General features: G+C 47.5%; 1 protein-coding gene and 1 long non-coding RNA gene across 2 annotated transcripts in view; one reads left to right on the top strand and one right to left on the bottom strand.

Moving 5' to 3' along the window:
• The window catches only part of LOC146182041 (uncharacterized), a 63192-nt gene that overhangs the window by 15395 nt on the left and 20225 nt on the right, over positions 1-27572 (top strand). The window lies entirely within an intron of this gene.
• Positions 934-25779, bottom strand: LOC146182042 (acetylcholinesterase-like). Its single transcript, XM_084577735.1, has 10 exons — positions 25677-25779; positions 24537-24851; positions 23439-23793; positions 19132-19402; positions 15020-15262; positions 12067-12386; positions 10481-10697; positions 7841-8065; positions 5192-5433; positions 934-1087 (listed from the first exon to the last, which is right to left on the bottom strand). The coding sequence occupies exons 1-10, from the start codon at positions 25777-25779 to the stop codon at positions 934-936; spliced, it is 2445 nt and encodes an 814-aa protein (XP_084433861.1).

Below are 27572 nucleotides of genomic sequence, written 5' to 3'. Positions count from 1 at the left end.
CTGGGCGCATGCCAATGGTACAGTCACTTCCTCAGCTATCTCCGGACATCTAGTTTTCAGGGTGACCGTGGTGATCGGTCTACCCGACCAGCTCGTTACCGCTGTAACCATAAAGGGGCTTGTCCCTCTGGCAGGATGGGGCTAGCTTGCGGCGGGAGCTAGCCTGCCATCGAATTTTTATCTGTTGTAGGCCGTCGTTGCACCCGCCACCGCTTTGGTGGTAAACGACTGCTGTTGTTGCAGTGCGAGTCTCCCTCTTCCTTTTCTTTCTTCTCTATTTTCTCTTCTGTCTTGACGAGGCAGCGGAGGTGGCTCAGCTACAGAGTCAGTAGCAGGCCCGTGCATTTTCTTTTCCTTCTTCCTACAGCCACAACAACAACATCAACAAAGGTAACTTCCTCTGCCGGTAGGCGGCTAAATTTTCTATTGAGCATTTGAGCTCTTTTTTTCTCGACGCTCCTTGGAGCATTAGAACTCGAGAAGAAAAAATAGGCATGGGCAGGTCATGTATTATGAAGGCAAGTTAACTGATAATCGCTCAGGGTAACTGAATTCTCAGACAAAGCAAGCGTAGCAGCCGATGGCGGACGGCGAGGAAGTTTACGGGAATTCCATGGCAGCGGCTTAAGTTGTTTGGGTGTAAAGTGGGTGTAAAACAGGTCGATGATATTTTATTATGTACTCCCTGAAGCTGTATGGCGATTTCCAATGTTCTACAGACACATGAACAACACGTAAATTATAGAAGCATGTATACTTAATCAAGAGTTGTGACGCGATAAAAAAGTTATTTTTCGCTAGCTATTACATTTGGGAAGCGTTAAAACTAGTAGATTCGCGGAGTACTCATAAGGCCGTCGCATTAGATCGGGCTCTGCACAAAGAAAAAAAATATTCGGACACTGCGGCCAGGCTCAGTCAGCGCGAGTGCCGTTAGAAAGATGGTGTCCCGAAGTCACGCAGCAGTCGGCAGCGCTGCCACTTGGGGTCACGCTGTGGGCGAGAGCTCTTCGGGCCTAGCTTCATGATGGTGAGCCAGAGCGAGTCGTACACTGGCCATACCGTCGACTGCAGCGTCGGCGTCGTCCTAAGCAAGGCACGAAAAATGCGACGTGTATCCTCATTGTTACAGCGGTCTCCACTGCGCATGCGTAGATTGACTTTAGAGCGCCAGATAGCGCCACAATCCTAGCCAGCGGCGCAGACGCTTGCCGCGTCGCCGTGTTCGCTGTGGAACGCGCGGTAGCGGATCGCGTTATACTATAACTCTCTATTAAGTCTTTCTTCTTTTCTATGCACTGTTTAAATACTGCCTACTTTTCATAACTACAAGCACTCTTAACTTTTCTGTACCTTTTGCTTGGATTATTTGCTGCATTATTTGTATTTTACACCTCGCTTTCACAGACTGTTCAGTGCACGTAGATCGAAAAATATAGTACGCTTTCTCTCCCTGCTAATTAGTCCGAAGCCATCTACTCCGGTCTCTGTACCGTACATGTAATGCCGTACCATTCCAAATCAAAAGCAATCATCAGCACTACAGTATCATACATACATCCACTGCTGGGAAAGACGTCTCCAACTGATCTTCAAACGTGCTGCTCCAACAGCGTGCACGTACTGTCTGTCAAAAGTACATAGCCCAAGTGGTTTGGTTCTGAGCCTTCTAACGAGGCTTCTGGAAGTACTATACTGGAATACTTAAGGGAATAGAATTATCGTCACCAGCGGAATAGCTAATGCAGGTGGCCAAGGTGTACCGCTACAGTGTCTAGAAGCTGTAGGGGAAAAATAACACTTCCCTAGCTCTGGAAAACTGAGCTGCCCACTTGATTTAGCATTTATATCTCCATGAGGTTTAATCATTTTATTTGGGATGATTTTGAAGACCCCCGGGGAAATGACCATTCACCTACAATTTTAAAGCTAACATCATCAGCGTCCATCGTCCCAATGAGGCCACGGCGATGGAAATTTCACCTCGCTTATTGGGCAGTTTTTAAAATTAATGCTACACTAGAAAATTATTATTCAGAAAATTCCTCTATAGAAGAAATAAATGAAATATTTACTACATGTAAAGTACCTGTAGCTCTGTTAGCCATACCCCAAACAGCAGAACACGGAAGAAAAAAAACACAAGATATGGTGGACAAAGGAATGTAAATTAGCAAAAAAGCAACAGAACAAAGCATGGGGTGTCCTCCGTAAATATCCGACTGCAGATAACTCGGTTAAATTAAAAAAAAAAAGAAAGGCTAGAACCAGAGCACGGTACGTCCTGCGGAACGCTGAGAAGACCTCATGGCAAAATTATGTCTCTTCTATAATTAGCTCAATAACTTCAAAGGAGATGTGGGAACAGGTCCGGAAATTTGCTGGAGATTATAGAACATTTACAATCCCAGTGTTGACACCACCTGCCACACAGATGACACTAGAAAAACAGGCCAATATTTTGGGTGCGCATTTTGCAGAAGTATCAAGTTCATCCAACCGCACACACACATTCTAAAAGCACAAAACAATAGTAGAAAAGCAAAAACTTCCTTTCGGATCAGGTTTATATGAAGGCTGCAAATAGCTTCTTACAATTTACGAACTAAACAGATTGTTAACTTCAGGAAAGAAAACAGCACCAGACCTTGGTAATGTGCACTATGCAATGCTCGCCCATCTCTCACAGGCTGCCGTAGAGGCATTGCTAAAATTATTGAACAAAATCTGGACAACTAGCAAAGTACCGAAAGCGCGGAAAAAGGCCATAATAGTACCCTTTCTGAAACCAGCTAGACCCCCCATAAATCCTAGCAGTTACAGACCCATAGCCCTTATCAGCTGTATTGACAAATCCTTTGAACGCATCGTAAACATCCTACTCAACTTTGTTCTCGAAACCCGACAACTTCTGGATACACATCAGAGTGGCTTTAAAAAAACCTTGTTCGGCAATAGATCATCTTGTGCGTCTTGAGCACACAATTCGGGCAGCGTTCAGCCACAGGCAACACTGCATCGGGGTCTTAATTTTTCGACCTGGAGAAGGCTTACGATACCACGTGGAAGTTTGGTATCCTCCGCGACCTAGCAGATCTGGACATCCACGGCAGGATGCTGAACGACTTCCGGACTAATTGTACATTCCAAGTCCGTTTAGGTACAGTTTTGTCCATAACGTTTACACAAGAGAATGGGGTACCACAGGGGTGCATCCTAGCCACAATACTCATCATAGTAAAAATGAAATCGTTAGCCGAAGTAATCCCAAATTCGATAATGCATTCCGTTTATGTAGATGACCTACAGATAGCGTGCACTTCCTCTAACATATCTACCAGTGAGAGCCACATACAAATGACACTAAATAAGCTATCGATCTGGGAAGACAGCAAAGGATTTAAGTTTCCCCCTCCAAAAGAAGAGAACAAAAAAACAGCAGCCGTCGTGTTTTCATTGAGATGAGGCCTACAGATTGGTCCCACGCTATACTTGAACCAAACCATGCTACCAGTGAAACAAGGACATAAATTTTTAGGTATCACATTTGGCAGAAAACTAACATTTCTTCCCCACATAAACAACCCGAAAAAGAAAGTGCTTTCACGAAAACGGTGGGTGTCCGACCGATTATGCCTTTTACAAATGTATCGCTCTGTGGTGCACTCGAAGTTGGACTATGGAAGCATAGTATACGGCTCAGCCAGACCATTCTATTTGAAACGACTAGATTCCGTACATAATCTTGATTTAAGGAGTTGCCATCTGGTACGTACCGAACGTTTCCAGTAGCCAGCCTTTATGTACAAAGAAATTAACCTTGCCTAGAATACAGAAGAACCGCACTAGCATGTCCGTACCTACATTCTTAAAATCCGTTCTCAGCCAAATGATCTCTGCTATTCAATAGTCACGAAATGTCCGTCTAGAACAGTCTTCAACAACAAGCCCCTTTTGATTAAGCCATTGCTCATGCGCTTTGAACAAAAATGCCAGGGCTTAGATATAATAAATGAAATACCAATAATCGCTCCAAGGAATAAACCACTCCCCCCATGGCACACACCCCCACAGTTTTCGACCTCACACTCACTGAATTTCAGAAAACAAGAACACCACATGAGCATATATTACAAGAATACCTAGATGATAGAAAAATATAGAAATTACACTGCATTTTATACATATGGTTCCAAAACTGAACACTATGTTGGCAGTGCAATTGTACAGGAAAAAACAGAGAAAACAATACGATTGCCTCAGTGTGCATAATATTTTACCGCTGAATGCTACGCTGAATGTGTTGCTGTGGAGAAAGTATAATGAATAAGAACATCGAAAATAGCATAATTTACACAGATTTTTAAATCACCATCACTGCAATAATCTCCATAAATGCTGTTGAATCGTTGATAGGAAACATTATATATACAAAACATAGCAAAGATAACACGAAAACATACTATAAATTATTCTGGGTCCCCAGTCAAGTTGGGATTAGGGCTAATGAAAGGGCTGATGTATGCGCTGCATAGGCTAAAGTGTGCAAATAAAACAAATCAATATGCCACACAGAGAATCTGTGATATTAGTGCGCAACATACTTAGAGCTAAGTGGCAGATCGCTTGGGAAAATGAAGGAAACAACAAGCTTTATGACGTAAAAGCCCACATCAATAGAATGGCAATCATGTCAACATCAGAAACGATTTATCAACGTAATGTTATGTCGTTTGCACATAAGACACGCGCACATCGCCTATAATGTTCTCCTAACAAAAAAAAAAAAAAGAGAGACAAACCTGCTTGTGAAATGTGTAGCGATGAGCTCACAGTTAATCACATTTTAATCTAATGCTCACAATTCGAGAACCTCAGACAAAACTTTTTTACTGTATTTTACACTGAACACATCCTATTTCATTCTGAATTACTTTTAGACGAGGAAGCCCTCGTCGATTTTTCTCCTGTTCACACATTTCTTAAGAAAGCGAACCTTTTAAATGAGAATAAATATCATATAACATAAGACCATCAAACCTTGTGTTTGGCGCATGATAGCCGCAGCTGCTTATGCGCCAAAAAGAAATCCATACATCCATCTAACTTCATAATGTAGACTCCCACCCGAGGCTCTGTGGGCCCTAGGTAACATTCTGCCGCGGGTTATTTGCGGGCAACGGGAGCTTACCCTGTGCGTGCGAACGTGGCCCACACGCGAATCATGGCCCTCGCCCACTGCTTGTCGAGGTCGCTGGAGGCCACATCTGGCTTCAGTGGCACGCCAAACACCAGCTCCAAGTCCTCGAAATGCACGGCCTCGGACTCATCGGGCCAGTGCGAGTAACTGGGCTGGTAAGCCAGCACGTACGCGTACACGCGGTTCTTCCAAGCGTGCAACTTCTCGGCGAGCTCGGACATGGGACACGCCTCCTGCTCGCATGCGTCGACGTCACGAATTATGGAACACTGTCATATTGGCTAACACTGTTGCGCTGTCTAGACATATATGAGCGCGGAGGTTAATTTGCAAGAATGTTCGGTATATCTACATTTTCAGCTGTGAATTGATACTTCGGAAGCATTATCATTATTTTGAGCATTGGTATTCAAATTCAAATAATCTCGGACTGAAAACTGTCTTGAGATGGGATGCAGGACGAAACTAAGTTTGAAACAAACTCGTGTCATTATTCCGAATGTGAAGAACATAAACCAGACTTCCCGCAGGCAGCAGATATGCGTACTTCAGCTGGTGGAAAAATAAATCATTTGCGGCTGTGGACGAAATGGCTCCAACAAAAATGTCAGACTCGGAAAATTTTTCTCTAAGGCTACAGTTCGATGTTCTTCGGTGCTTGGGACCTTTCGGAAATGTGACATATATGTTTCTTCCCTGCACTGCACTAACGTTACAATCGTGAGAAACATAGCACTTTCGCACCTCCTCCCCTCCTTGTGTCTAGCAAGCTGCGTGGGTCATATTCTAGTTCAGAAGGCTCCAGGCCCATGCGACTACAGAAACCGAGAGCACTCCCAGCGTGTCTCATACGCAGCTTGTTACGTGTACCGCGCACGCAGCTTCAGCCGGCGGCAGCCGTAGCAAGTAGACGGGCGGACGGGGTGGGGGCGGAGGCAGGGGGACGCGTGAAGTCACAGCTCCCGAGGCGCAGTATAATTTCAGGCGCCGGCGCCAAGTGACCAAGTTTAAGAAATAAATGAGGGAAAAAAGCGCTTTCCGTTGACCTTGTGCAGGAAACAATGCTATTTTATTCGTCTTAGGAACACCGGCTTTCATTGCAATACAGAAGCAGGTATCCATTTAAAGGGCCCAAAAAAGCGCTATTAACTAGCTAACAAACGCACACGAGTAAAAGGTGCCCATCAGTCATCTCCTCAACGCAAAAATTTCTAAGCTAGCGTCTCTAACACCGAAAATATCGGCGATCGAAAATGACGCTCATCTCCCTCCTCAACTCAACGCACACCGGCGCGGAATAAAAAAAAAAAGAGAACAAACCGCGACGGCGCCCCACCATGCAGCGTTTCGCCCACGTCACTTGGGAGCGCCCAATGAGTGGGCGCATCCAGCAAGCGCCGATGACGTCATTAGGCAGGTTTGCATGTGGGAACGTATCGCTCTGATCGGTTGCGAGCTGTCACCAGGAGCACTTAAAAAAAATTATTCGTAAACTATTGGCTCCATGTGAAGGTTACAAATTTGGTTCGAATAGTTAAGAAGACCACCTTTGCTTCCTTGCACCAAAACATCCAGGAAAGTAACGTTTCAGGCGCCCTTTAATTTTCTGGTCTCCATCTTGCTCCTAAATCCTGCAAGGTGCCCTGCAGGGTAACCATTGTCCCTTTTATCTCTCTCCTGCATCATAGCTGTTGCCCACTCCACGACCAGCATCGGCGTACGCGCCTTAGGTTTTAAAATAGAAATCCATAAACGCTTAAAAAGTCACCGTTATATTGGAAATTCTCCGTTGATTGTGTTGTATGTCGACGAATCCGGACTTTTGGTTTAATAAGCAGAAGCGATGAGGAAACTAGGGAAGTGAAGACAGCCATGTTGTTGTTGTGGCTGTAGGAAGAAGGAAACGAAAATGCACGGGCCTGCTATTGACTACTGGCTCTGTAGCTGAGCCACCTCCTCTGCTTCGTGCGGACAGAAGAGAAAATAGAGAAAAAAGAAAAGGAAGAGGGAAAAAAGGAAGACGCGCGCTGCAACAACAGCCGTCGTCCACCCCCGGAATGGTGGCGGGTGCAATGACGGCCTACAACAGATAAAAATTCGGTGGCAGGCTAGCCCCCGCCGCGAGCGGCGGTGACCTACCTGTCCCAGCCCCATCAGGGGAGTAACAGCCATGGGGAGTATCGAGGTAAGAAGCTGAACGCGATGAACGTTCTGTTTATGACGTCTGGACAGACACTGGTGAAGACGATCGTGCTGCATGCAGTGGAGAAAGTAGTTCTGAAGAAAAGGAGTAAAAAGAGAATGGAAGGAAGCAGGAGGGGAACGATTACTATGGCTGCAGCTACAGTCAGAAAACTTAATTTAAGTATACGTAAGTTAAGGCTTGGGAATGAGGAGTGTCGGGAGATGGGCACAGATGGAAATCGAAGGGAACAAGAAACATGGACAGAAGTAGTATGTTCCTGAAATGACAAATAATCGTGGCCCAATGCATAGGCTGGAGGGAATAGGCCATGAGAGTTTTTAGTTATGGCTTAAATATAGCAGTTGAATTGCTGATATTTGAACGCCAATAAAGAACAGTTACAAAAGGAAGACAGAAATGAACACAGCAAGGAAAGAACTCGAAATTGGCCTTACCAGCATGTCCCCGACAGCCTCCTGGAACGGCCCGTCGCCGGTGGCTGCGTCGAGTGCGATGCCCGAGGCGTTCTGCCAACGCTCGAGGGATTCCCGGCCCACGAGTTGCGAGGCCAGCTGTTCGGGGTCAGCAGAACCGGAGCGGTGCTGCTCCACAAACCACGGGTAGACGCCCTCGCTCCCCACTCGACCCAGCAGGAACTCCTTGCCCTGAGGGCCCGCCGTCTACGCAAGGGTTTAATTTTAATGCAAATCAATTATTTTTGAATGTGGTCACAAAAGGATAAGAGTGACGAGAAGCTTCTTCATCGGTGGCGGAAATATGCAAATAACAAAGCGATAAATCACTGTAAAAAATTCCGTAATGTTTGGCTGAATCGTCCATGTGTCATAAAGTGTAAAACGGTTGGTACGTCCATATTTGGTCCGTTTTCTTTTCTTTTTTTTTTGTCCGTGCCTTGAATACGAGGCTTCAACACAAGTAACTGTACCCGATGTATGCATGAACATTATATTCGACAGAAAATGCAATTTCTCATATTGGGACTTATGTGCGAACTAACAAAATTGTAATCACCAGTAGTGCTATTTCTACAAACGAAATTAAATGAACTGGTTTGATTTGGGTTGTGGGGTTTAACGTCCCAAAGCGACTCAGGCTATGAGAGACGCCGTAGTGGATGACTCCGGAAATTTCGACCACCTGGGGTTCTTTAACGTCCACTGACATCGCACAGAACACGGGCGCCTTGCTTTTCGCCTCCATCGAAAAGCGGCCGCCGAGGCCGGGACTATCGGGGGAAATGGTCAAGAGGCACACGCGCCATACGTCTACGGTCGGATGCTAATAATTAACACCGTCAAAACAAAACATGACAAAACATGTTGCAAAACATGAGGGTTAAGTCACATCGACCAGAGAAGAAGACATACTTTGTTTGCCTTGTCTTTTCTGTGCCTGTCGTTTTCGCGATCACTCTGGCGCACTACTCGTGAAAATTCAGATGCATCCGCGCATACTTCTTACTTTGAGAATCCTAGAAAAAAAAAAAAAAATAACCGCTGTAGCCGTTGTAGGAAGTTATGTGCAGCTTTTTTTTTCTTTTATTTGCGCTAGGGCTTTGGTTTAGAGAGTCACATACCAAATCGATTCAGGCGATGAGGGACACCGTAGTGAAGGATTGCGTAAATTTCGACCACCCGGGGTTTTGTGGCGTGCAGCGACATCGCAAGTACACGGGCGTCTGGCTTTTCGTCTCCATCGAAGGGCTGCCGCCGTAAACGGGATATGGTACAGTAGTCGAGCACTCTAATCACTCATCAACTAGGGAGGAATCTTTTCACTGCCGAAACGGGGTAATGCAGAGTAGGGCAGGTCGGCACTTGGCCAGCGTCACGACGCGTTAAACCGTCAGTTTCCGGCATTTTAATAAAGTTATACCTACCTACCTTTTACGCTGTATATGTTTTATGGAGCGCCGCGGTGGCGTACGGGTAGAACATCCATCGCGCGCGTAAGTAGACCATGGTTCCAATTTCAGTGCTGCGCAATCCTCAACTGGATTAAAAAAAGATTAAAAAAGTCCGCGTGTCGATGGATTTGCATAAACAGGTTCGGAGTACGACAAGCGGTTCACACCTCTGGAAACGCGCTACCTCATAAGAATATGATTTAGCCACCCTGATAATTGGCCACAACCTCCTATGAATCTAGCTCCGCGGACAGCCCGCCATTGCAAAATGACACAGGCAACGTTTAGCACTGGAATCCTGGCTAGTGAGGCTAGTTTAGCAATGCTGTTCGAGGACATAGAGGGTATGATATCATAGGGCTTAGTGAGGGTAGGAGGAAAAATGAGCATATACTATACTGAAGGGTTGGCATTGTATTGTGTTGACTAGGTTTACCGGAGAAACGAGAACTAGGAGCCGTTATTTGTCAATAAGCATATAGCTGGTAATATAGATGAGCTCTTTAGTATTAATGAGAGGGTGGCGCAAGTATCGTAATTAAACTTAATAAGCGGTATAAACTAAAGGTTATACAAGCGACTATGCAGTGGAAAGCTTCTACGAAGATGTAGAATTGGCAGTGGGGAAAGTAAAAACACAATATACTTAGTACTGATGGGCAACTTCAATGCTAAGGTAGGCAAAAGCAAGCTGGAAACCAAGCAGTGGATGACTATTGCGTGGGGTCAAGGAATAGCAGGAGGGAGTTATTGGTTGCATTGACAGGACGCAATAAATTACGGATCATGAATAACTTCCTCACCAGACGGAAGAACCAGCAGTGGACATGGAAAAGCCTTAACGGGGAGACAAACGATTTCGACTTCATAATGTGTTCTAGCCCTGGCACTGTGCAGGATTTAGAGATGATCGGAAAGGTGCGTGCAGGGATGGTACATTTACAGAAAAGTATGTCGTTGCGACAGAAGTATGGAATAATTTATCACATTTTTGACATGATTGTGTAGATTCCCCCCCCCCCCCCCCTTCCTTCAAACATAAAGAAACAAATTTTGAGGAGCTATAGGACAGCATTCCCGGACCGTTTACCGATCTCAATAGGGCCCATTACTACGCACTCTGCATGCACCTTTCAGTGAGAGTATTGATGGTTGAAAGACTGCGTACCTTCGGGAGCGACTTATCCGGCGCCCAGCGTGGTTGGGGCTTGGAGAGCGGCGCTCTGTTGAACACAGGCACGAACAGTGGTGCCAGCTTGCTGCGGGCCACAGAGTCTAGTGGTGCCTTCTGTAGGCAACGCAGCGACTCCTCGGTCGACAGGTCGTCCGGGCACTGGACGCTGTTCGCGAGGCGACGAGCACCTTCGGCGCCGTCGCCTTCGTACCTTGACCGAGAGCACAAGGAGGACAACATGCTTAGGGCACTTCGCTGCATCAGTGATCCGTGGTAATTAATGTACGCGCAGAAGCGCGCGCAAGCGAAAACCGGCGCTGAACGTTCGCGTAAGAATGCAGCCATGCGAGTCATTTCACCGTCATTTCTGGTGTTTTTCGTGACTATGTTCCTCACGTGTCTGAGGAATCGCGGTGACGCCATCCACACTATGAGATACAAGAGCGAGTAGGAGTTTTTCCCGTATGCAAGATTTCGCGCAGTACACTGAGAGAAAGGACCCCGGCCTGGGAACATTAAGGTACGTATTGCCGCATATCACTTCAGGCCCCCAATTTACGGATGGTAAAGTCCATATTTTAACAAGAATCTTGACGCCGTCTGATAGCATTGAGTAAGCAAGCTTGGCAGATTCTGCGCACTGTCTGGGTAGATCGGGGGATCGAATCCCGGCTTCGGCGGCAGCTTTTCGATGGTGGCGAAAAGCAAGGCGCCCATGTGCTGTGCGATGTCAGTGCACGTTAAAGAACTGGACCCAGGTGGTCGAAATTTCCGGAGTCCTCCACTACGGCATCTCTCATAGCCTGAGTTGCTTTGGGACGTTAAACCCCACAAACCAAACCTAACCAATGTATGAGTGGAATTCGTTTTAACAATGCAGCACTGACTGCGCTGAGAAATCAGTTACCGATCACCCTATCCCAAGAAGTTCCCTGCTGCGTTTTCCAATATTCTGGGATGGAGGCGAGACGAAGTGGCGTCCGTGTGCTGTGCGATGTCAGCGCACGTTAAAGATCCCCAGGTGGTCGAAATTACTCCGTAGCCCTCCACTACGACCCCCCTTCCTCTCTATCCACTTTCACTCCCACCTTCATCCCTTTCCTTACGGCGCGGTTCAGGTGTCCACAGAGCAAGTGTGACAGATACTGCGCCTTTCCCTTCCAATGAACCAACCAACCATCTGGGAGCAGTATATCAATGAGCTTGGTATTTTCAAACAACCAAAGTATTCGTCTCTCTTTCAATTAATCTCATTTTATAATCTGGGGTGTCGCCGTGACTAAGTGCCCTTCACTTAGTCTTCAATAAGAATTTTGCCATACGACGACTACCAGAACGGTTCCCAACTGCATTCATGTCGTATCCGTGCCTCACTCCTTTCGATATACTCCTAACACAATTCTTCAGACACTCTGACTCAAATCATCACGTGACCAAACCAACACAGCTTCGACTCCTGTAGCTTCGCTTTTTGGCACGCTGATCGTGTCTGACCCTTCTTGGTACTCTACAAATCTCTCTAAGCATTCTCATCTGAGTCTTTTATGGCTTCTAAAAGAAGACACTTTGCGTATGAATACCTGTGGTATGGCCCGCCGCTCTGCAGAATGAAGCGAGCCACGTTGCGTGTCCAGAAGGCCGCGTCGCCGCTGAAGAGGTGGTAGCCCAGGGACGCCGCCCCGGAGTCGTGGCCCGCCAGGACTACGCGGGACGCGTTGCCGCCGAAGATGTCTATATTGGCCAGAGTCCAAGAGAGCGCCAGCCGCTGGTCGTGAAGGCCTACGTTGCCCGGAATCACTCTGCTTGACGGACCGCTGAGGAAGCCCAGCACCCCGACACGGTAGTTGGGCACCACCACGACGAGATCGCCCAGAGCGGACAGGTACCGGCCGTCGTAGAGCTGCGCGGACCACGACGATCGTCGCTCCTTGGGTCATTTTGAACCCGTGACTCAGATGCAAAGGCATGTTACAAATACCTGATTGTTCGAAGGGAAATGAGGAGTTTAAGGGAGAATGATCACGAAGTTCCAACGAATATCTGACCATGCATGGTCTCCAGTTGCATACAATGAGCTCCATTTTATTCAGTACAAAACTAGAGAGAAAAGAAAAGCTGTGGAGAACTTAGTATAACATGTGCATGTATGGCGTAGATGCCAGATTCATGGTAGATGCATTTGACGTTGACGCCCTATCAAGTCCTGGAGCATCAAGGGACAAGAAGTGGAAGCTGTGACAGATTTTATCTTTCGGGCTCCAAGATTACCCCGGAAGGAGACTGCAGCCAAGGAATTAGAAGACGCCTGCTTCTGGGAAAGAGAGCCATGGCTAGCCTTGACCGCCTAGTAAAGAGCAGAGACATTAGTCTGCCAACCAAGATCCGTATAACTCGTGCTATGGTCTTTCCAGTTGCGATGTATGGATGCGAGAGTTGGACTGTGAAGAAGGCTGACCGCCGAAGAATTGACGCGTTTGAATTGTGGTGCTGGCGAAGACTCTTGAGAGTTTCTTGGACGGCCAGAAGATCAAATCAGTCGATATTGTCGACCATAAACCCTGACTGCTCTTTGGAAGGTCAAATTCTAAAGTTAAAGCTCAGCTACTTTCGTCATCTGATGAGAAGAGAGGAGTCGCTGGAGAAAGATTTGAGGTTGGGAAAGGTTGAGGGTCGCCGGAGAAGGGGTAGGCAGCGAACGCGATGGTTAGATGGCATCCTCGAGGCACTGCAGATGAAGTTATGTGATGTTAGGAAGATTGTGAGAGACCGGAAAGCGTGGCGTGACATGGTCCATAGGGTCACGAAGAGTCGGACACGACTGAACGACTGAACTGAACTGAACTGAACTGTCTTCTCGGCATGACCTGCCGCTGCCACACTCGTGAAGAGAACCATGATGCATGTTACGGAAGTTGCCAGGAGCGAGATATAAAGTCCGATGCAACCACGCCGTACCCAAGTGTTTGCGTGGCTTACAGGGGCAGCGTGCATAACTCAGAACCCAAGCGACCTGAAAGGATATGTATTCGGATGTCCTATCTGAATAGCGAAGCCGAGTAGGCGCTTGGGCCAATTTGGTGACGCACCGAATCGATGAGTCGATTAGATCTCGTGATGTAGTGCTTTCGCACTATAATGCAACACAGAATCTCATTAGGCCCCTGTACGTAGTGCATACAAATGAGGTACCTGCCTGACTAGATGACTGAGCTTAAAAAGCGGAGTTTCTGAGCTATGCTGTGATATTTAATTGAAAAATCTGCATTAATAAATTGATAGTGTAGCATTACCCTATCTGCAGTGCTTACTCCCTATAACGGTCCGTACGCTAGTGCGAATTTAGACAGTACAGTGGCCAACATTGCCAAGAAGCTTTCTGCTGGCTTTTGAAGCACAGATCAACTGTCACGCAGCTGTGTCACTCTTGGACGCGAGGTACGACCAGATTTATCTCGCATAATCTCAGTCAGGCGCGCAAGTTCTTGCACATTGTTCCAGGTTGCTTGTTGCTTCTAGCGACTTATTCGTAGTTTTCTTTTCTGCTTTGAATTGAGTAGTAGCTTTAAAATGCCTTCCGGTGCCTTCCTGCCTGCTGGACTACCATCGCCACTACGTCTTGATGCGGGGAGTAAATGGGAGCACACGCTTCCAGCGCATCGGGTGGTACGAAGTAAGGGATCATGTCTAGTACAAATTGAAAACAGGAGGCGGGGCATAAGAGAAAGAAATACATGATAGAGCCGATTCATTGTGTTCCTGCGTGTTGCGCATCGTTTGCGCAATATTATGCTGAATGAACTCACTGAAAGCAGAACACAGCCTTGAAGTGGGTGCTGACTTTTTTTTTTTGTCTCACCCTCGGTGCTAAGGTCGTTTTACGCAATACACCGCGCAAACGGCCAAATCCGAGTTTCCAGGATTTCTTGCCTTTCATTCGACCATATTGCTATGAGCTGTCATCGCCAAACCCATCGCAGTCCCTCACGGCAGTGTTTATTCTGCCAGCGGAGGTATATTGTTATGGAGGAGGTACGAAAGACACCCTTCTGATATTTATTTATTTTCAATACTTCCGGTCTCATCTGAGACCAAGACAGGTGGGCATACAAAATTGAAACAGTATTGTATACAGTGCATTCACGGATTGCGCAAACAGCTCAAATACAGGTAAATGCAAAATGGCAACCATTTTAGGAACAGTGAAACAAACACAACCACACTGATTACAAATCTTGTATCTAAGTGTATCATCCCGTTGTCAGCAAAAGAGAGAGAAAAAAAAGACTCAATTCCCTTCATAATGGCAATTTGTTAAAGTGTTGCGAGGCGCTTGACTGGTTAAACAAGGATATTGCTGATTACCTGAAATGAACATACATTTCAACACCCTTTAGAGAACCCCAGAAAGTAAAAAATAGTGCTGGGAACTCGATAAGCACGGCTTTTCTTTCAGTCCTTCCTTCACTCGGCGATTCTCTATCAAAACCAAATTTAATTTTATTATATATTTATATTGCCAGTGCATATACTTACATCGAAGCTGTTCCCGCCGTTCTGGAAGGACGCCCCGTACAGGAAGAAGAGCACAGTCTTTGGCTGGCAGGATTCGGGTCCGTGGCCGGGTGAGCAGTTCAGGTCCGGTGCCCAGATGTTGAGGTGTAAGCAGTCCTCACTGCCGTTCTCCACATTTATTCGCTGCTGTCCCAGGTAAAAATTCTGCTGCGGACACGGTGGACGCTTGGCCAGACTGTTCAGGGCGTCCCCGTTCTGGCTTTCCTGCAGTCACCCAGACGAGCAAACTGTACTTGTCTGAGTGCAATATTTTCGCGCGTTGCTTCAACAGTGTATGAGCGTCACGAATTCCTATTTAGGGCACATATGAAGGAGGGGCGGAGATTTTGGCAAGGACGCGAAGGGGTGTCTGAATAGACTTAGAGCCTTTGAGATACCTCTGCTGGTTAAGTGCCGTGCCGCCCATGGCCCGCGAGAGAGTGCAGCGGTACGTAACTCCAGTTTCAATGGTCCGACCAAAAGTAAGAGCATAACTTCAGTTTTAAGTTAAAGCTGGAGAACAGACATGCAGTGCAGCTGTAATTGGTAGAGGTCTTCATTTTGCTTCAATCGTGAAATGGCTCTACCCAAAGTGCGTTCATAGAATTAATTTCGCTGTCACGGTTTTCGTCATTGTTATCACCATCGCTTCTGTTGCCGCACCAAAATGGCACTCGCAGATAGCTTCCTACAGCACAGGGCAGCAAGGAAATATGATGGTGGACCTTTGTCGCCTTTCCGTTGGAAGTGGCCTATTTCAGCCCTATACCCGGGGATCTTGCGCCGCCATGGACGCCATGCGCTTACACGCTGTATTTCTACAGCTTCTGCGGGCGATGTCTGCCTGTCATCAGGCCGTCTCCCCACCTTTTCTCTTATCGATGAAATCGTCTACGTGGATCATACTTGTCCGGATTTCATCGATGCCCGGTTTCGCCAAGAGCCGAGCGCTGCCAGCCACCTTACCAGGCAACCACTTCCATCGGAAGACAGGAAACATTTTTAGCTGCCGCCCCTGTCAGACACTTCGGGATCGATCTGGCACCGCCATGGACGCCATGCGCTTACGCGCTGTTTTTCTAGAGGTTGTTTGTGATTACCGTACTGTGCACGGCAAAGCGACCAGAAAACTGGCGTCATATCCCACTCTACATCTGTATAAGTTCGCTCATAACTTTGTTGCCTTTGTTTTATTTTGTTGTGAAATCTCGGCTGGTGTAGTGAAAACGCGATTGACCTGCTCTGGTGAAATCGAGAAAAATCCTGGGGCCCCTTTACAGCTGAGCAAGAACAGAAAATATTTTAGGTTATCATGCAGATACTATCGTTGGTGAAAACACAGGCTGACATTCTTAGCGAAACTCGTTCGCTGCGGTCTGGCCAGCAGGCGATTGAGCAAAAAGTAACTGACTAGCTAGCAGCCAAGGTCGAACGCGCCGAAAGTTATGCTTTGGCTGTACCTCCCTTGAAGAAAGCTGTAGAAACGATTTCCACACGTGTTGAAGCAGCTGTTTCTTCGCTTGCGGCGACGCTTGATAGCCAAGGTGAATTGGATAAACGATCAAGAAGAAATAATCTGATGCTTTATGGCCTCCGAGATGCAGTGAATGAAACAAGGGCGGAATCAGAGGAAGGACTTGTCGCATTTGTTTCTGAAAAGCTAAATATTACGGTTTGCCTGACGTACATCGAAAGAGCGCACCGACTGGGACAGTACAAACCAGAAAGAGCACGGCCATTAATGGTGACATTTTTGTCCAGTAAGGACAAGCAGCGAGTGCTTGATGCTGCTCTGAAACGAATAGTTACTGATTTCTCTATCAGCCAAGATTATTGAAAAAAAGTCAGAATTGCTAGCGAAAAGTTATATCAGTTTGCTCAAGACCGCGGGGTTCTTTTAAATTGAACTTTAATAAGTTTTTAATTGAACATGGGAAATGACGTCTTCATGTACGACAGTAGGAATGATAAAGCAACCAGAACGGGACAATAGCCACCATTGAATGCTCATCGTAAAATACTGTGGCCGACAATTGATCTGAAGGTTATTGTGATCACTTGCATAGTCTAAAAATAATAAGGAAGAATTTGCTTCACTCCTAGATTTGGTGAACCCACTCATAGTGATACTGAATCTTGGTTAACATCTATGTAAGTATATAACGACGAGATATTTCTATCTAATTGCACAGTGTACGGAAAGGACCGTACACTGTGTTGACATATAGTTGACTGGGGAAGTGCGTTCGAGGATGCGATAGGGTCCATGGTACTTGGGCAGACGTTTGGAGGAGAGACCGGGAGGCGTAGATGGCACGCGAAGCCAGACGAGAAAGCTAGTTTGGTGGAGCGTGCTGAGTCGACCCTTCTACCATCCTAGAGCTCCGTAGCCGCACTATTGCACCTATCATGACAACTGAAGTGAGCCAGCCCCCTGCTTCTTCGCCTACCCCTGTCGGGTCAGGCATGCCCCGACAGCGGGACCCGGCCATTTTCAGCGGGACTGACGTTCACGATGTTGAGTATTGGCTTGACTCTTGCGAGCCAGTAAGCGACCACAACCGATGGGACGAGGCCAAGATGCTGAACAACGTCGTACTCCACCTCACAGACATTGCAAGCGTGTGGTACCGTAACCACGAAGCAGACTTTACTACCTGGTCTGACTTCAAGCGGGCCTTATCTGATATCTTCGGCCGCTCTGCTGTCCGAAAGCAGCGCGCAGAGCAGCGCCCGCAATCTAGAAGGCAGCTGCATGGTGAATCATTCACAAGTTATATCGAAGATGTTGTGAGCCTGTGCACCCGTGTATATATGCCGGAAGCGGATCGCATCAGGCACATTTTAAAAGGCATCGAGGCAGACGCATTCCAGATGCTTGTCGGCCGCAACCTCAACACTGTTGCAGATCACTCTCTGCCAGACCTATGATGAGCTCAGCAAACAGCGCATACCAGCCCAACCACCATTAATGCAATCTGACTCACTCTCCAGCTTGGCTGTATCGGCGACGAGCAGCTCGCTGCTTTGACGAGATTGAGGACTTTGTGCGTGAGGAGGTCACACGGCAACTGTTCCTTCTGCCATCTAACCTGGCCCCAACCCTTCCGGCTGTGATTCGGGATGAAGTGGCTGAGGTACTACCAACCGTTCCTCAGCAGGCTCCTGTCACACCATCCGCCACGTACGCCGACGTCCTCAGGCGCCCCCGCACTGACTCGGATATTCCGTTCCGCCCTCCACCGCCGCCAGCAGCAGATTTCACTGTCCTTCGGCCGATGTGGCACAGGCAGAGGCACATTAATTTATGTTTTTTTTTTTTTGGGTAGCCTCACCATAATATATGTCCTTCGGCCGACCCCACTTTGTTCGAACCCTTGGCGTACTCGGGACAATCTCCCGATTTGTTACGAGTGTGGTGTCTTTGGACACATCATACGTTGCTGTCGTTGCCGCATCGTGCCGCCTGCGGATTGCTCACGACCCTACGCCTACGCGCCGGCTGAATACACGCCACGTCCCTCCGCTTCCGCCGACCTTGATTCCGTTGCCGACCGATCGCCTGCTCGCCGCCGTTCTCCATCACCGAGGCGCTCGGTATCCAATACTTTCCAAGACGGCAGAAGCCGAATTCAGGTCTCTAATTCTTTTCTGAGCAACTGATCTTTTCTCCGCGGTGAGCGCCTTGATCATGTCGAGCTCATCGATACCTTGATCGTGCCGGACCGTTGAACTGACTCCTCATCTCTTCCTGCCTACTCACTTTGCCTGCAGCTACTTCTTCCGCTGCAGACGAAGTCTTGTCTTGTTCTGTCGACGAAAGCCTCACCCCACCACAGCACGGCCAGCTTCTTCACTTACTGGACAAGTATCGCTCTTCGTTTGATATTTCAGAAAGTCGCCTCGGTTGCATGGCTAGCGGCACTCACGAGATTGATACCGGTACCCACGCCCAACCAAGCAGCACACACGCCGCGTACTACGGCCCGTAATTAAAAACTGCTGTAATTATTTATGTTCTGATGGCACTTGCTTCCAAGAGGCTTACATATTTCATTGTATACAGCGTTGCAAATCGAAACTGTTCAGCGCACCCCGACCGGCGCGTCCAGAGGCAGTGGCGGCTTGAAGCGTAGGGGTCCTCGGGGAACCTTGGCGAACGGGACTCCCAGGAACGCGAACACGGTCCAATCGCGCCCTTGGTCGCTGAACGAGAGCCGCTGTCCGCGTACAGCACCGAACAGCCCCTTGGCGACTGGGTGGTCGCGGCCCCACCAGTGCTCCAATAGGCTGACGGCTACCACCAGCAGCGAGACGACCGAAACGACCACAAGGGCTACTAGCAGGGGCCTGCTGTATCCAGACCTACAAACAAACACGGACGGTTACACTGAGGGCCCAGGCACCTGTGATAATGAAGACAAATCAGTGACCGCAACTTGTATGATTATCATGAGGCGCAGTTATTATGAGGCCATGAGTATGATTATCATGAGGCCAACTAAATGTACGTTCACTTCAGGGCAAATGCCTTCCTCGCTGGCCTCCAAAAACTTCCTGTAAACTCAGAAGATGAATCGTAAAGCATGGTAAATGAATGAAGAGGAGAAAAAAACGTTGTCAAGGTTGCACGCTGTTTGACGGTTTGAATTAGGGGATGCTTGAGCAGCGCCTTAAGAGCGGACATGACAGCGCCTTCAACACCATCCTTTTTTCCCGAGATTTTTAAAATATTTTGTAATAATACTAATAATAAAATAATTGCTTCACAAAAAAGGAAAATTACAGTATCTGCCACAATTTTTCCTTGGACATGTTACCCATGCCGTAAGGGAAGGCAGGAAGATGAGAGTGAAAGCGGAAAGAGAGAAAGGAGTGCCGGTAATGGGAAGGCTGCGGAGAAATTTCGTCCACTTGGGGATCTTTAACGTGCACTGAAATCGCACAGCACACGAACGCCTCTTCGTCCATATACAGTATAACAATATGAAATTTACAAGAAACGATATGAAAACATGACCTTGGCGTGGTTAGGTGTAGGTGTCCACCATTCCGTGGTGACTACCCAAAAGCATGAGGCGTCTTCCTTTCTTGAAACACCGAGGCGGGGCCGCTTACACACTGTCGGTTTTTCGGGAAGCAAGACACTGTATCGCTCACTTTTCGGTAGACGCCAACACTTGCTTTTCATATTGCTTTATAGGGCCCCGCCGCGGTTGCGCAGTGGAATAGAGGAGGCTATAGCAGTAGTTAAAATGCCCGACTACTGTGCCGGAGCACCCGGGTTCGAACCCAACTGCCGGCGGCTGCAGTTCTTTGGAGGCGAAACGGAGAGGCGTCCGTGTGCTGTGCGATGTCACTTCACGTTCAAAATTCCTAGGTGGTCGAAATTACTCTGCAGCCCTCCACTACGGCTATTTTTTCTGTTTCCACTGGTGGCGCAGTGGTTACAGCACTCGACTACTGTTCCCAAGGAAGCGGGATCGAGTCCCGGCCTCGGCGGCCGCTTTTCGATGGAGGCGACGAGCGAGGCGGCTGTGTGCTGTGCGATGTTAAAGAACCCCAGGTGGTCGAAATTTCCGGAGTCCTCCACTACGGCGTCTCTCATAGCCTGAGTTGCTTTGGGACGTTAAACCCTACAAATCAACCAACCAAACCTTCATCCCTTCCTTTACAGCACGGTTCAGGTGTTCACCGAAAAAAGTGTGTTAGATACTGATCCTTCTCTTTTTGTAAAAAAAAAAGAAAAATCAGGAGGACACAAGGCAAGGTCCGTCGTCAAGGGTATGACGCGACAGCGTTTAACAAACACGAAGGATTTGGTTTCCACTTTTTTTGTTTTGTCGTTTTTATACACCGATACTTAACATCAGCAAACATCGCCTTGCCCCGCCGGGGTGGTGCAGTGGTAAGACGCCCGACTACTGTGCCGGAGTTCCCGGGTTCGAACCCGACCGCGGCGGCTGCGTTTCGATGGAGGCGAAACGAAGAGGCGTCGTGTGCTGTGCGATGTCAGCGCACGTTAAAGATCCCCAGGTGGTCGAAATTACCCCGTAGCCCTCCACTACGGCTCCTCTTTCTCTCTTTCCACTTTCATTCCCACCTTCCTCCCTTCCCTTACGGCGCGGTTCGGGTGTCCACAGAGCAAGTGTGACAGTTACTGCGCCTTTCCCTTCCTGTGAACCAATTTAACTTTAACTTTAAACATCGCCTTTATATTCTGAGCCGTCTGACATCTTTGAACGCACTTTTAAATTTTTATTATTTGATCAGAAACAATAAAATTTCTTAATTAGTATCATTAAGCATTGGCTTATCAGAGTATTTTGACCCCATTGAACATCCGTTTTCCTGTTTTCATTTTTTCATTTTTCATTCATTTAATCTATTTATTACAATGATTTAATTAACTGGTCGTCGTCGTCGCCTATCACATATCAATCGATCATCAGTCACTAGAACCGCCAATTACCACGATAAGATTTTCTTTTACGAAGCCCTGATTATTTCCGACGCGCAGTGCCGACCACTACTATTACACCGACGGCTTTTCGACCGAACAAGCTGTAAAAGATATCGCTTAATTAAAAGGCGCAGTATTGGTCAGTTCTCGGTGGACACCTGAACCGCACGGTAAGGAAAAGGAACGATTTGATTTGGTTTGGATTGGTTTATGGGGTTTAACGTCCCAAAGCGATTCAGGCTATGAGAGACGCCGTAGCGGAAGACTCCGGAAATTTCGACCACCTGGGGTTCTTTAACGTGCACTGACATCGCATAGCACAAGGCGCCTTGCTTTCCGTCTCCATTGAAAAGCGGCCGATTCGATCCCGCGTCCTTGGGCACAGTAGTCGAGCGCCGTAACCACTGCACCGGGAGCCTGGGGTCATAGGTCAAATGTCGAGGTCGTTTGTGAAACTGCCACCTAACGTCGAACAGCACGTAGTAGGGCTTGTATACGTGCTAAAACCGAAGGAATTAATGTGCAGACAACTAACGAAAATTTAGTCTCGGAAGCGAACTTAAGTTTAAGGTAGGAAGCGAGACACTGCAAATGGCAAGGGTATACACTAACCAAAGGCAGGAAGTGGCTGCAGATTAGACTGGCATAGAGCGCATTTGGCAGACCAATATTTCTCCAGAGATAGCAGCTGTACCTTACATAGGTGTTCTTAAGAGCAGCAACCTACAGGCCGGCGAAAATGCTTCAGCGTGGGGTCAGCCACGTCGGCGTCCCAGAGTAGCATACTATAATTAGAACTTCCTAATAAAAACGTTTCGATGCCAAGTCGCCCAAATCACAGCCTTAAATAAGACAATGGTGGTTTTCATGTATATTTTATCGATTTATTTCATGCTGTAGCGGACATGACCATAGCCTTCTGCGTGAACTGCCGCCGTCTCTTTGTTTTTGCTAGTAACATAGCAATTTGATACTTGAATATGTCTTCTGCGTGAACTGCCGCCGTCTCTTTGTTTTTGCTAGTAACATAGCAATTTGATACTTGAATATGTCTACAGAGGACGGGTAGTAACCGCAGATCCACACTATCAAAGGAAAATAGCTAGGACAAAAAAAAAGAAAAAAAGATATAGGATGGAGCGCATTTGGCAAGTACTCGCCTATTATGACTATTTATTCATTCAAGTACAAAGTATATAACAGTTGCATCCTACCGGTACTCACCTATGGGGTATGAAACGTGGAGGCTAACGAACATGCTTCTATACGTAACTTGAGGATAACGTAGAGAGTTACGGAACCGAAAATGGTAGGTGTAACATTAAGAGTTAGAAAGCGTGCAGTGCGGTTTGATGTGTCCCTGCGTGTGCGCGTTGTCTGTTTGAGTCCTTTTCTTGAGGGGTGGGAGTCTCACGCATTCAAGGGCGCTCGGCCGCTCTCTGTTTGGCCGGTTAGTTAGTGCGCGAGACTTTAAACGACGCCGGCAGGCCCCTTCAGTTGCCCGTGGTGTGTCTGTACGTTCTTTTTTGTTTGTTTTTAGCTGCAGAACCAGTAGAAGGCCCTTGCATTTTCTTTCCTTCTTCCTACAGTAGCAGCAACAACAACATAGGCACTATTCACTCCCACCTTCCTCCCTTCCCTTACGGCGCGGTTAAGGTGTCCAGAGAAAACAAGTGAGACAGCTACCGCGCCTTTCCCTTCCTATAAATCAATCAATCAGCGGTAGTTGCTGGGCTGGCGTGTGATATGTGCGTTTTAAGTTTGGATGCCAGGAGATGGCTTAAAGGCGCCGAAACGCGTGAAACTAAGAGAAGAGCTCAGAACCGCTGAGGTTGTGAGACAGACCGTCCCAACCTCCTTTCCTTTTTGTCGCTGTAAAAGGAATACGCGCAGACTTGTTGATTTCAAATCTTAGCTGAGAAGAAAGACTGTGCTTACCGTCTAGTCTTGGACGCGTCCCGCCTGTTTGACATTTTGACGCTCCTGATTATCTCTTTACGCCTGTCTCCTGGCGGCGGTGGCGACGATGGCTCCGAAGAGGAAGGGACAACGGGCATCCCCGGCCCATACCCGAACTCGGCACTGAGGCCGTCGTGAGGCCTTCTGTCGACGGACGCCGCACTGTCGATGCTGAACGGCGCCGTAGTGCCGGCCTGGAGCACGGCTGACGGACCAGCCACGTCTGCCTCCTGTGGCAGCCTCCTCGCAGAGTCGGTGTTAATTTCGGTTACACCGCGTAGCATTAAAGCGCTGGTACAAGAAGCAGCTACCAAAGTCAGAGCCTTGGCAAATTCTTTTAGCATTAAAAAACGGGGACAAAATCAAATAAAGAGGGGGGGGGGGGGGGGAGCGTTTTCAAACAGCGGAGTTGATGGGCCAAGGCAAGCTCACCTGTCACCTGGGAGCGTTACGACGCTTGCAGACCTCGCAGCCCCATTTTTAGATTTCTTTCCCCCAGTCGTCGACTTGGAGCCTCTGGTATGCGGAGTACCTGGTTTAACAAGGGTAGAATCAATTATTCCTTCCACTGAGTTGTCTATCGTTGTTGCTGGCTACAGCTCATATCCACCAGTGGGCCGAATTCGCTTTGTCTTTCCCAAATGAACAAAAAAATTAAAATTTACTACTGGAATCCGATTTTACAGTTGGCACCAATTGTGTTTCTCGCCCTCGATTTAGAGCGCACCAATATTGGACACAACAAGATCAAAATGAAACAATCCAGTTCGACCCTGTAAGTCGCAGCCAGGTATTGCATTCATCAAATATTCACAAAATGTATATTCTAAATGGTCGTCGCGGGTTAGCTACAGGGAACTCGAGGCTGCTCTCAACAAACGATGCATATTATTATTATTATTATTATTATTATTATTATTATTATTATTATTATTATTATTATTATTATTATTATTATTATTATTATTATTATTATTATTATTATTATTATTATTATTATTATTATTATTATTAGGGCCCCAATAGGCCCGGAAAAGTGCCCCTGTGAAGCGTAAAGAGAATATTATGCAGACCTACCATCCGTCTTCGGCGGTTGTCTGACAGTCTCCTGAACAGGAACGCGGTCAGCCTCCAAGAGAGGTTCCTGGACATCCTTTAGGTCATCTGTGTCTTCCGGCCCAGGATTTAGTGGGATTCCCAACTGAGACAAGCGCCGAGGCAGCCACTGGTCGCTGGGCACTCGTACTGCAGGTGGCGCACCCTCCTCTGCTAATGTCTCAGGTGTGTAAGCGCCTCCTGGGGTCGCAATCCATTCGGGCTCAACATCCATGATCGGCGCCAGGCCGCCTGTCGGAAACAGGGCTGCGCGGCTGATGTCTTCCTGGGAATTCTCTGAGTACAGATATTAAGACTGTATGTAGAGCATGCAATGATACAGTAGTAAGAAGCTACTGCATAAGCGAGAACCATAAAGAAATATTGCTTAGTAACGAGTAGATATTTTCCAGACACTTGCGATTGAAGCTATCCGGATATTTGGTCAGATAAAAGAGAAAATGTCGTTTGATATTTACGATGAGGCGACCCGTGGTAGCAGTGTGGACATTGATATTCAGTGCAAGCTGACCTTTCGGGGCTCTGAAAAATGTCTTCTGTGTGTAATATGCCGATTTGACAAAATGGTGTGATATATAATAGTTTATAGCGTGCAGGTTTAATTGCCGATATGCTCAACGCAACCCACCAACTCCACATAATATCCGATACTTTCAATTTTCCCGAAATCCCTTACTCTGTGCAGCCTCGTAAACGTTCGCTTTATTCCCAACATCCTGCCGCCACCTCGTGCCTGTGCTCACGGCCTCGCGGATAATGTACAGTATGGTTGTATTTGCTCATTCAATTTACGATGCCACGATGCCGCAAGCGGTGCTGAAGGCTTCGAAAGACTGATCAATAAATTCCGCACGACACGGTGGTTTAAGCCTCTAGATTCGTTTCGGAGGTAAGGCTTCCCAAGAAAGCACTGCGGCGCCGACAACTCTGTGCGTCAACTTTGTTCTGGAAATGGTGGTCTGCAGCAATGAAAAGACCGGCGCGGGTAACCGACTCATAGAAGATATCCTGTCACATTTAGAGCTGATACCAGGCCCATGAGGAACTTGCCTCTTATCAGCGTGAAACTAGCCTGTCCCTGTTAACAGAAGCGTCTGTTACCTTTGTGAGGGGGCTTTTCGCGTTTCTTGGAGACCGTGGTGAGCGCGGTCTCGTAGTTGGAGCTTGTGGTCGTGGACAGTTCGGCAGCTTCGCCCTTCTTCATTGCGGATGCTTGGTGCAAAGCTCCGCGTCGTGTCACAGGCTGTCCGTGGCAGTGATGGCATGCCCGTGCTCGCGTGGCTCAAGGGCATCAGAAGAGGCGCTGCTTCTTTGCCTTCTATTTCAGTCACGGCCATGGCGCAGTGTTCTCTATACACTGCGAGGATTGGATATGGCTTGTTATCAATATGCTCCGAAAAATAGAATCGCAAATGATCATTATGATTAACGCAAGAATAACGTTTGCTAGCTCCAATTTTCCTTCCAATTTTATCCACCGTGTTCCCAAAACTATAAGCCCTTTCACCATTACTGGTCTCCAGATATCTCATTGCACGTTTTACCTATATAGTACGGACACTACAATGTGTTTTTAAGGCGTCTTCAGGTTAGCACGGGAGGACTGTGCAGTGTCCGGAAGCAATTATTTATCTGCTTCCGTATAACACGTTTGACACGATTCATAATAGATAAGCTTTATTCTGCGTCAAATATGGTGAGAGACCAGGCGAGGCTGAGGCCGCAGCATGACTCACCCTGCTTACGCGATCACAAAGGAAACACGGAGAGCACGAACGAACGCTTTTCTTTCGTATTTGTGTTACTTCGCTGCTATTATGAATCACAGTTTGACATGAATTAATTTTTCCGCTTTGAATCCATCATCATCGTCATCATCAGCCTGACTACACCCACTGCAGGGCGGAGGCCTCTCCCATAATTCTCCAATTAACACGGTTCTGTGCTAGCTGCATCCAATTGACCCCTGCGAACTTCTTAAACTCATCCGCCCACCCAACTTACTGCCGCCCCCTGCTACGCTTTCCTTCCCTTGGAATCCAGTTTGTCACCCTAAGCGACCATCGGTTATCCTCTCTTCGCACTACACGTCCTGCCCACGCCCATTTCTTTTTCTTGATTTCCTTTCTTGTACCTAGCACCAACTACACATGTTGTACTTAGCACCAATACATATGGCTATAAGTGAAAACACCCTGCGAAATGGGAAAACACGAATGCGTGGCAGTTCTGAAATTTAGAAGTTACTCGAACGCTACGAAGTTGGACATTTATCGTCCCTATTCAAAAGCTGAGTATCTTCCGAGTATTTACCAGTTATAAAAACTATCGGTTTCCATTGCTATGACGAAATTGGAACTCGTGCCCATCCTCCCGTCAGCGCCTTCTGTATACCTCACAGCTGTCAAACGCTGAGCAATTGCACTGGTCTCTGGTGATCCTTTCGCGCACAAAACACATTCACAGTTTCGAGAGAGCCTTCCACAGCTAAAACAGCGGTACTGCCTCCAGTTTGCAGATCAGTCACTAGTGTGCGATCGGCCCCTTTGGACACGATATTTCGCGCTGCTTTCGCCTGTTTCTCAGAGATTTTCCAAAGCCTCTAAGGCTAACAAGCAGTCATTATGTGTATCGATACTCTAGGCCAACAAGCAAAAAAATCGAAGTTGCGACTTTCATGAACATAAAGAAAAAGCTGGCTGATCGCCATCCCACTTAATGCATTTGCGCAGGTGGTGGAGAAGCAGCACGTTCCGAGGAATCTTCAAAGATGCACACCGATTTCACACGCGCTTACAGCACCACACTTCCAATACAGGCCGACATTGTACGCTGGGACGATATCTTCCGTCCGCCATGGACGAGAGGAACCGCCGTAGCTGCCGGCGGTCGGACGATCAAATGGCACGAACACAGTGTTGTCAGGCTTCGATTACAACCTGAAGGCGAGGCTTTACCTGGGCAATAATTCCGACCTTAATTTGGCGGTAACAATTG

Source organism: Amblyomma maculatum, chromosome 8 (assembly GCF_055883805.1).
Source record: "Amblyomma maculatum isolate TAMU_Amacu chromosome 8, ASM5588380v1, whole genome shotgun sequence".
In the NCBI taxonomy this organism is placed as follows: Eukaryota; Metazoa; Arthropoda; class Arachnida; order Ixodida; family Ixodidae; genus Amblyomma; species Amblyomma maculatum.
Note: the sequence above shows the minus strand (reverse complement) of the source record. Positions and strands in the feature narration are given on the sequence as shown.